This window comes from Ostrinia furnacalis, unplaced genomic scaffold (genome assembly GCF_004193835.3).
Source record: "Ostrinia furnacalis isolate ACB-3 unplaced genomic scaffold, ASM419383v2 OfSCF3832, whole genome shotgun sequence".
NCBI classification, from domain to species: domain Eukaryota; kingdom Metazoa; phylum Arthropoda; class Insecta; order Lepidoptera; family Crambidae; genus Ostrinia; species Ostrinia furnacalis.
Window position 1 is genome coordinate 1 of NW_021134071.1, and position 10,682 is coordinate 10,682.

Consider the following 10,682-nt stretch of genomic DNA (forward strand, 5'->3'; position numbering starts at 1 on the left):
GATGTTTGAACTGTATAAAAATTATTTGCTATAAACCCATAGCTTTCCGAAAATCCTTTATAAATAAACTTTATTATATTGAGTGATTGCTGCACGACACCAGATGGCGCTACGTGTTCATGCGAAATTGAACTTTATGCTGCATATAAAAAAGACATAAGCTCCCGCGAAAAGCCATAAAGAAAAAAAAAGACAACACGTCATTTTATTATCTGTTTCATCCTGTCATTGTAAGTTCCAGTCGGTGATGAAAAACAAACTTAAATTGTGCGATTTTGAAATTTCTAAAACACAAAGTTCAAAATCGCACATTTGTAAAATTGCACGTACCGCCCTCTAATGCTACCCGATGGTGCCAACCTGAAGTGTACCTTCGAGCGCGGGCGTAAGGTCGAAGTTAGTAGTTGCTTCGGAAGTTGCTTCTGTTGGGCTTGAAGGCGCCGCCACCGCCACCGCTGGGCGAAGAGTTTAGGAAGAGTTCTATGTAGCGGTGGTCCATGTTGTTTTTGTCGCGTCTCATCGCCTACGATACAAAAAATATTGTGAGGACAGGGGAAAGATTTGATTGTTTGTTTGCATTGAATAGGCACCAAAACTACTGGGGGCGTAGTGCGAGTTTACATCAAAGGCATTCGATATCGACTGCGTTAAAAAAAATATATGAAGATTTTAGTTCTTGAAAGTTTCCGCTAGGGGCGCTGTACAATCCGTCATTTTAGTGTCCCTTTTTAGTCTATATCGAATGCATTTGACGTAAAATCACACTACGCCCCCTGGACAGATTCGAAAAAATCTTTCACCATTCGAAATTCGGCGCAACTCCACGCTAAATTTTGTCAGTGTGTGCGTGCGCGCCGCATACGTATTGGCGCGCTCACATACAAAGCGCGCTCGGTGCGTTTCTATGAAGATGACCTACTCTTTGTATTTACTATGGTGTTAGCCTGTGAATAGTAGTAACAATACACACCCTCATGGCATCCTCGTGGCACTCGAATTCGACGTCCGCTTCGCCAGACGGCCGCCCGCTGTTGTCGAACAAGATGTTGATGTTAGCCGGCCGGATCGGCTTGAAGAACTGCAAGCAACACGCTCATTATATACCATGGTAATAAAGTTAATTTTAGTGTGAGAATGGTAGCTCATCTTCAAGAATCAACCATCTTTTGAAACAGGAAAATGGTTTGTCTACACTGTTGTGGGACTCGAAGCCTTTTAGAACTTGGGGCGTTCTCACTGTCGCTTTGTCGGCGCCTTAGGTCCTGTAGGCCTAAGATGCGCGCCGCGATAAGCGGTTATCACGCCATTTTATCGATTTTCCCCATACATTTTGACGTCGATAAAAGTTATCACGGCGCGCATCTTAGGCCTACTGGAAACGATAAACGAACAAACGGTACTGCAAGTCGAACGCGGATTTTTCTAATTTATCTAGTCTAGCATTTTTTTAATTTATTAAATGGCTTGGTATTTGTTTTTGGTAGCCAGCTCGCTGTGAGTTGATGTGACACATTTTGTATTGTCACTTAGAACATTTGTCTGATAAGTAAGCACTCATGAACATCACCATCGTCATCAGAGGTGGAATTGTGTAAAGGAATCGTTATCATTTGACAGTCATAACGTACGATTATTCTATCAAACGCTTTAACTGACTTTATCGTACGTTATGAACTGTCAAATGATAACGATTGTTTTACACAATTCCACCTCAGGTCATTTAGCCTCCACTGCAGGACCACGACTTTTTCTAATTTACCAGAATCAAATGGAGGATTTGGTATATTCTCTCCAAGCTGGCTTGACTGGTTAGGAAGGCCTGTGGGCTGAGTGTGAGTTTTAAAAAATGTATGAAAATTTTACATTTTGAACGTTTCCCGCTAGGGGCGCTGTACAATCCTGTCATACATTAAATGTATTTTTTTGATTTTTTGTCATTTAGTGAGCGCGTTTGATGGAAACTCACACTCAGCCCTCTGATGTTTGCATATTTCTGTCTTATTCGGCTCTTACGTCATCTAAACTTTAGATGACGTAAAACTTTAGATTCTAAAGAAAAAGAAGGAGGGTGGTTTTATGGTATTGCTACTGCTAAAGTAAGAACTTACGTAGGCTATATCCTGAGGGGTAGCCTTGAAGGGAAGGCCGCGCATGTGCACGCAGTGCGAGCCGCCGCCGCCGCCGCGGCTGCGGAACCCGCCGCGCCCGTTGCCGAAGCCGCCGCTTTCTGTTTAGGACAGAGGACACGATTATTCAGATACTCTTGGTCTAGTATACGCCAGAGAAAAATGTTCTAAAACAACGCGAACACCAAGATTTGACTGCCAGCTGGTCTGAGTCCAATTCGTGGTTACAAGTTTGGTTACAAGGTTAGGTCAGTCTTAGGTTTAGGTATACTTACTTAAAGAATAGTCTGACAGCAGTTTTGAATTCTTATTTTTAGGAAAGACCATTACTTATCTTTAATTCGAACGATAATAATGCGATCAACTGTTTGATGGGGTACTTATAAACCCCATTTACTAAAGTCTGGAAGCGTCCGCCAAAGAACCAATAGTTTCTGTGAATGTAAGCGCGCCTCCTGTAGCTCGCCTCTCGCGAAGGAGCCTCCTCTGCTTCTGAACCGGTCACTCCGGTCGCAAGGCGTCGGCCGGTAGCCCTAGCTACGGAGTGTCCCTAGTTCTCCATGGCGAGTGTAAGCGCGCCTCCTGTAGCTCACCTCTCGCGAAGGAGCCTCCCCTGCCTCTGGCCCCGAAGCGGCCGCCACTGAACCGGTCGCTCCGGTAGTACGGCGTGGGCCGGTAGCCCTAGCTACAGAGTGCCTCTGGCCCTCCATACGCGAGTTTAAGCGCGTTCTTTGTCGCTTACCTCTGGCAAAAGAGCCTCCCCTGCCTCTATTCCCGAAGCGGCCGCCACTGAACCGGTCATTCCGGTCGTACGGCGTGGGCCGGTAGCCCTAGCTACGGAGTGTCCCTAGCTCTCCATGGCGAGTGTAAGCACGCCTCCAGTCTCTTACCTCTCGCGAAGGAGCCTCCCCTGCCTCTAGTACCGAAGCGGCCGCCACTGAACCGGTCGCTTCGGTCGTACGGCGTGGGCCGGTAGCCGCGACTGCCGGAGTGCATCTTGCCCTCCATCCTCGAGTTGTAGGCGCGGACCTCCTCCGCGTTACTGATAAACACCTCTATGTACCTGCGGATGATTTTGAGGTTGGATTACTAGTGAAATGCTTTGGTTAGTGACGCTGAGTGTCAAGAAACTTAAGGGTTTACAAGAATTTTATCCAATTCAATAGGTATGGGTTTTATCACAATTATTACTTCTTACATGTAAAATCACGAACGAAAAATAATTTCTAACGTATCTTTTATTTTTAGCGTACTTGAATATAAGTATCAAAAATTTTATAGGTTTGGATTTACCATACATTTTAATAGACATTAATTACTCAACGTCACTTGCATTATTAATTTATTAAAAAGTAATTAGTATTTTTTTACATCAACATTTCATTTCAAAGCTTCTTTACAAAATATGTAAAAGATCTCAAATAAGATACATTTTAAAATGAAACAGGCCAAGTAAATTATTACTTTAAAAAATACAGTGTGTTGTGCATTTTAGTAGAAAACAAATTAATCACTATTGTGGGAAATAAGTTTTATTATTATTTTCAAAATTCTAAAATTGATAATGGTGACCTTAAATTATTCAAATGCACTTTTTTATCCTGTGATTGCTCAAAAAATACATCGTGTTACTCTAAATTCTGCTACCTAAATGGTGTTGAGATTTCAAATACCATAGACAAACATTTGTTGAAAAAAAATACCGAAAACAATAAACATTTCTCGTTCGTCTTCGTCTTCCCTCCGCCGCACCCGCCGCCCCGCTCCCCGCCGCCCTCTAGACACTTTAACATCCAATCACTGCTGCACATTACACGCTGCACTTTATTGTGCCACTACATTTTGTTTGAATTATCGAAATAAATTGCTTAAGTCTGGTCTGCGAGCACGTAGAATTTTGTCCAATGACCCCAAGCTACCCATCCTTATCGCTCGCGAGTAATTTAGTTGCTGTCGCGCTCGCACACTCACTGCGGGCGCGCGTCGCACAGTCGCGACAGCAATATAATTACGCGCGAGCTATAAGGATGGGTAGCTTGGGGTCATTGGACAAAATTCTACGTGCTCACAGACCGGGCTTTAGTTCTTTTTTATTACAACTACTGCTGGGGTGCAAATCCACCCCAACAACTTTAGCAGCTTGTATTTTTTTAGATCTTGCTTTTAAACTTACTCATTTTGATTGATCTTAAGTCGGGTCTCCAGCGCGTGTTTTGCTTTACACAATCAACAAAAACATTTCAACATGCAACAAAATTGCCTACAAAAAATGTTGAATGTTGACATGTTTTTGTTGATTGTGTAGAGCTTAACATGCGCGGGAGACACGGCTATAGGACCAAGTTACTTTTATTTATTATTTAGCAGTTATGAATAATTTTAATTAATTATACTTTATGCATAATCTTTCCAGTTTGTTCATGCCAAACACATTTCAATAGAATCAGTCAAGCAAAATGTATTGTCAAAAAATGTTAGCATTAATGTGCAGCAATTTAACCAACTCATTTTGATTAAAATATCTATCCCTTAATTTATGAGATGCAATCCCAAAAACAACTAAAACCCACCCAGTTGTTGCTAGTCTATATGATTTATAGTTGTCTATGATATAGAAAGAGGATATTTTAGAAGTTTGAACTGTCCCATAAAGTATAAACCATAGTTGGACCAGCAACAAAGGAGGTCCCAAACTTATCCCGCTACACCAAATATTATACTGCTGCCTCGGTTTGGTACGATTGAGACTGTGACGGCAGATTTTAGGTTATGATTGATGTCTACAACAAGGACATTTTTTGTGTTCATAAGTGCCAAAATACTGGTTAAAATTGAATAAAATAGTTTTAATTTGATTTGACTACCACCAGTGCAGTGTTAGTAACACTGCAGTATCTTAAAAAGGTTGTAGATGATGAAAGTTTGATAAGGAATTCCCTTGTTCAATTATGTAGCAATTTAACGATAGTTTAAAAGCAAATATCGTAATTATTCGAAGTAATTCTTGTCCTGCCTCAGGATGATAAGCATCCTGTCCCATAAATGGAACATTGGTCACAAATGGCACATAGATTGTATATCTTTTCTGGGCACAGCCATTAAACGTTCATAGGAGCCATATTTTAAAAGGATTTCATCAGAATAAAAGTCCTTCATTCTTAACAACTCAACTCAGACTGAAACAAAATTAGTAAGACACGGGTCTCAACGTGACATTTATTAATGAGTCATAATTTAGTTGAAATGGAACGCGAAAGTTTAAAATCTTATATCAGACTGAAACAATTTTCAAACGCATCATAACCAAAAACCGCCACCGCAGCTAACACGCCAGACCGGGCGTAGTTAAACATAGTCCCCCCACCTGTGTCCTATTTTCTCTCTGTCCCTGTTGCGGGCCTCCTGTGCGTGGCCCTTGTCAACGAAGTGAACGAACGCCTCGCCCGATGCCCGCCCCGAGTGGTCCGATAGCAAGTGCACCCCGTCCGGGGCGACGCTCAACCCTGTCCCGCCCAAGTGGATTAACAACATGTCACAAGTGGCCTAGAGATGGCTGTGGCTTTCAAAATAATAATAAAATCTCCTTTGTAACGCCTGTATCACAACTCAGCTGCGATACCATGACAGCGAAAATATTTCAATATACATCTCTGCAATGTGACGAAGTAAACGCGCAGATTTATATTGAAATCGTTTCGCTGTCATGGTTTCGCGGCGGAGGTGTGCTACAGGCGTAATTGAGCAATTTTTTGTTTTTATTATTGGATTTTACCAGTGATTAAAGGGCCACATTTTAAAGTCTAAATACTATGGGGTACATTTGCACCCCAAAAATTTTCGAGCCCTTGAATGCGGCCCTGGTATAACCGGTAAAATCTTATAAAAAAAAATCTCTCATAATGTTCTAATTGTAAAAACTGAACAGAATCGAGTTTGAAATTAGCATGCACAACTTTGAATTAATTCTAACCATCTTGTATTAAAAATGTCAACGTGATTGCGTAAATTGAAAGAAATAATAAATAACTACCACAGCACATCTTCAGGATGAACTACACATCCCCGTGGGTAAAACAAATCGCAGAATGTTGAAGTGTGATTTATATTCGGTTAGTTTCAAAACTTACCATCGAAGAACTGGATGATCTCATCTTTGGAGCACCCAAAGGGCAGCCCTCGGAGCTTGACTATGCCTAAGTCATCGCTCAGGTTGGGAAGACTGTCGAAGCCGTTTTCACCTTGGCGCATGGCGTTTAGAGCCCACTCCATGTCTTGACGGTCAGTAGAAAAAACTGTAACAATTTTTAGAGTAATTTTATTAGTAATCATAAAGATGAATTTTCATACAATTTGTGTAATATAAGCTGAAGCAAGTCTTTTGAATCGTAAAAAATATTTAATAGTAACACATAAGTGACAAATGATTGGATGTTTAATCTGATTACCTTCAATGTATCTCTTTCCCATATTCTCCTTGTCCTTCTTTAGGGCTTCTTCCACATCCTCCTGGGACTCGAGCTCCACGAAGCATTCACCCGACGGTCGGCCTGGACGGACTTCAGTAAGGTGAACTCCTAAAACATTATTTCATCGCACATTTTTAGACTCAGTTTATACATTGATGCAGAGGGCCGACACCAAATAAAATGGGAATGGGCCAGGCAAAGAAGAAGTTTATACATTTATGTGACAAAATAGCACTATATCACAACTACATGTCTTGGTGTTAACCTTGATGTTCAGTTGTCTATACTTATGAATCATGTTACTCCTATGAATATGTAAAACTTCTATTTGCATAAGCAATAAAATACAATGCAGTGATATCACTATTCTGTAGTCCCACCTACTTAAATATCAGTAAAAATTATGATATGGTAAAAAAAGCATACCTACATTTATTTTGTTTTAGTGACTGATTTAGAATCGAAAACTTTCACACAGAAAATCTCTTAATTTAGCATGACAAACATTGGCTTGAAGAAAATAATAGTGATTGATGAAATTGGCAACTGTATAGGGAAGGACGCCAAAACGGGCTGGAGATCAGGCCGCAAGGTGTTAGATAGCAGATTTTTCCGCAACATGAGCCAAAAAACCCAGGGAGATGTATTCTATCATTTGTTGATACAAAATTGTGTCAGTTATTGCTTATTGCCACTTTGGCCTGGATAGATAGATTAGACTGGATATTTAAAATGTAACAATAAAGCTCAATAAACCGGTTTACAAATAGCTTGTGCAAATTTTGCAGCACCACTTTTTGGTGTTTGGGTAAAAAAAATCTAAGACTTGAAAAGCTGTCTCTTGTAAGTTTATCTCTAAAATTCAATTGAGATTGATTAAAACATTGGATTATCTTACCTTCTTTTCCATTGATGATGTTGATGCCACCCAAGAAATCGATGACATCTTCCACGGTCGTGGAGAAAGGCAACCCCCGCAGTTTTATGATGTGGCCGTTGTCCCCGGACCCCAACATTTTCAACTTGTACGAAGCAAAATTTAAAAACACTAATAAACTTTTCTCGAGGAATAACTCCGCCTAAAGATTTTGACTCAGTAAAAGTCGCAAATTAAAAATAGCCTCATTCACATTCACTCAACAGCGGCGTCTTCTTTTTTCTGTCAGTGGCATTTTAGTGATGTGTCATTAATAGTCGATAGTGAGAAAAAAAAAATTATTTTACATGAATTATAAAACTAGTACATAAAATAATATTAAGTGAAAACTAGTACATAAAATAATATTAAGTATAGCCTGACCAGGAACATAAAAACCCTCGCCATGTTGCGGAAAACTAATGGTACTAATTTCTTTTAATGGCAACAGTAACTGAAACTTCATTGACATGTCACCTTGCATGTTATTTGTCAAAGTGTAAACAAACTTTATTTTAAATGTGTGCAATTGATTTTGTGAATTAAATTGCTAAAATATTTTTATAGTCGTGAAAGAAAAGTGGTTCACAATGTGTTAATGTATTTGTCGAAGAGAAATACTAACGGTTCGGACAATATTTTCATTGAATAATGTTTCCGACAAAGGTTGTCAAATTGACTGACATGTATATCGTATAGTACAGTCCACTATGAAAATTAGCTGTAGTCTGTTTCAACTACCTATTTTAAAGTTTTTTGTCACTTTCTAAGTTTTGAATTTTATGGAATTGGGAAAGAAGTACCGAGTTTGAAGCGTTCATGAGCAGACATTGCAGTTGAATATTCAAGTTCTGAATTTGATTATTGATGAATAATAAAATAAATCCTACTAGCTCGATTGATGGTTTCATTTAATTTATTTAAACCAGGTTACCATTAATAATATTTTTTCGGTAATTTATGAAAATATCAAATTAGCCCGTAATCCTGAATCCTGATACATAAATTTAGCCTATTAATTTAACACATGTACGACTGTACTCAGTGTTGCACTATCAAATGCAATTGAGGCGCCTCTATGCCAGGGTTTTTATGTTCCTGGTCAGGCTATAAATTATAAAATACTTATTATAAATATTGATTTACAACAGTTATAGTGACCATAATCAAACAGAAAAAAAATGAAACAATACAGGATGTTAGGTAAATGGGTATAAGAGCCGAGCCCGACACTAACCCATGTTAACATATGCATATTGCATATAAATGGTATAGTGAAGTCAGAAAATTGATATAATCATTTTAATTTTCATACAAATATGATTTTACAAATTTTATTTTGTATGAACATTTAAAAAATTTAAATGATGCAATTTAAATGCTATTTATGTTTGTTTGTTTGTATGCGATACAAATGCATACATTTGGAAGTGGTCAGTTACCTCTCCAAAGACGCTTTTTTAATTACATTACGAAAATTTATCTATAGCTCTCAGAGGAAAGCCAGCGGTGGCTTCCTACAAAGAAATTGGTCAGTTTTTAAAGGAAAATGAATCTACTCTTTGTGTTTTTTCAAATCGCGAAGGTGTCAAGTTTTTTTGCTATCCAGCATACGCTCCTCACTTCGGAGGTATTTTGAGCTGAATTTTTGAAGCTCGAATAAAATCAGCTAAACATCATATTAAACGTGTAATGGGAAATACCCACCTTACTTTTGAGGAGATTTCTACATTGTTTGCGCAAGTGGAGGCCATCTTAAATAGCCGACCCTTGTATCCCTTATCTTCCTCACCAAATGACTTCATCATGACATAGACCGCAAATTTGCTATGCAGATGCGCCAGTGAGTACTAATCTGCGCGACTTGTGTCACCCCCTGATGCTTGGCACCCGGGGGACCGCCCCCACCGCCCCTCCCTTACGCTGCTACTGCTAGGCAGAGTCGCCAGACTATTTCCTGGTACTGATGGGATCTCCCAGGTAGCAGATGTCACCACCGTGCGAATGTCCACTTCCTTTCCTAACTAAATCGTAATTTCTAATACATGTAATTGTTTGCTATTGCTTTGTCGCAGGCGTTTTTAAACTTCATACTATTTTGTACGGTCAAAATCACTTACCTTCCAGTCGCCGCGCGATACGCACTATTGTAATACATTTTCAATTAATACGAAATATTCATCAAACCTGAGTTTTATTGGCTCCGAATGTCAGCGAAGACAATATCAAATTTCTGACTTCACCATACTATTTATATGCATATAATGTTAACATGGGCTAGTGTCGGCTGATATACCCATTTACCTAACACCCTTTATTTTGCTCTACACATTCAACAAAAACATCTCAACATTCAACAAAAGATGGGATGCGGGCATGCGGGTGAGTGCGAGGAAGAGTCGCATTCCACGAGGTGCGCAGTTAACGTGACCGGGTTGTACTATGAACAACAGTCACTCAATCAGGGCAACGATCTGCGGTCCTGTCCTGGCAGGACAATCTATCAGCGTTTGTGACGAGACAATCTGTCAGAGGTGCAATTTACGTTCATTGCACAAAATCAAAATCGCAACTTGCAACAGCGATGCCCAACGCAATGGGACCCCATTCAGCATAATAATATGCCGTGGCCCCTCCGGTCACCGGGGGAAGGCCCGATGGGGAAGATCACAGTCATGGTTTTCAGTGTGCGCCATTTAGATAATTATGTGTATGCCCCAAGAAAAAAGGATGAGGGTAACTAAATTCATTGTTGCTTTGCTTTATTATATTTTATTGCATATATTTTATTGCATAACTAGCTTTCCGCCCGCGGCTTCGCCCGCGTGGAATTTTGTCTGTCACAGAAAAACTTTATCGCGCGCGTCCCTGTTTCAAAAACCGGGATAAAAACTATCCTATGTTCTTTCCCGGGACTCAAACTATCTCTATGCCAAATTTCATCAAAATCTATGGACAATTCTATCGATGAAAATACTTCAAATTTGGGGCCTGACCCATTTCTCGAAAAAATTCCCAGCGGTTTCCATAGTAATCGGAATAGGTTGTATGATTTTTTCAGGCAGTGCATTTTCGCATGTCGCGTGCGCTATGGAAACCGCTGGGAAGGGGTATCTTTATTCAACAATTACGTCGAAACTAATAGACGTAGACTAATAAATTTACATTCGTTTT

General features: G+C 39.8%; 1 protein-coding gene across 2 annotated transcripts; it reads right to left on the reverse strand.

Moving 5' to 3' along the window:
- Nucleotides 1–286: 286 nt before the first annotated feature.
- Nucleotides 287–7,772, reverse strand: LOC114358275 (heterogeneous nuclear ribonucleoprotein H). 2 transcript variants are annotated; one of them, XM_028312190.1, is made up of 9 exons: nt 7,491–7,772; nt 6,572–6,700; nt 6,254–6,418; nt 5,491–5,629; nt 3,105–3,189; nt 2,869–2,956; nt 2,109–2,227; nt 971–1,078; nt 287–523 (listed from the first exon to the last, which is right to left on the reverse strand). In XM_028312190.1, exons 1-9 carry the CDS (start codon nt 7,606–7,608, stop codon nt 398–400), a joined length of 1,077 nt encoding a protein of 358 aa, XP_028167991.1. In that variant the 5' UTR covers nt 7,609–7,772; the 3' UTR covers nt 287–397. The 2 variants fall into 2 exon arrangements, with proteins under 2 accessions (XP_028167991.1, XP_028167990.1); XM_028312189.1 differs by lacking the exon at nt 2,869–2,956 and having other exon boundaries at nt 3,017–3,189.
- Nucleotides 7,773–10,682: the final 2,910 nt, after the last annotated feature.

Bases quoted from the DNA above. Each gene is read 5' to 3' on its own strand.
- LOC114358275 (XM_028312190.1), bottom strand. From the start codon at position 7,608: ATGTTGGGGTCCGGGGACAACGGCCACATCATAAAACTGCGGGGGTTG. The intron at 3,190-5,490 runs GTGGGGGGACTA...AATCATCCGCAG, and splicing joins AGAGAGAAAATAGGACACAG to GTACATAGAGGTGTTTATCA. The intron at 2,228-2,868 runs GTAAGCGACAAA...TGTCCTAAACAG, and splicing joins GGGAGGCTCTTTTGCCAGAG to AAAGCGGCGGCTTCGGCAAC.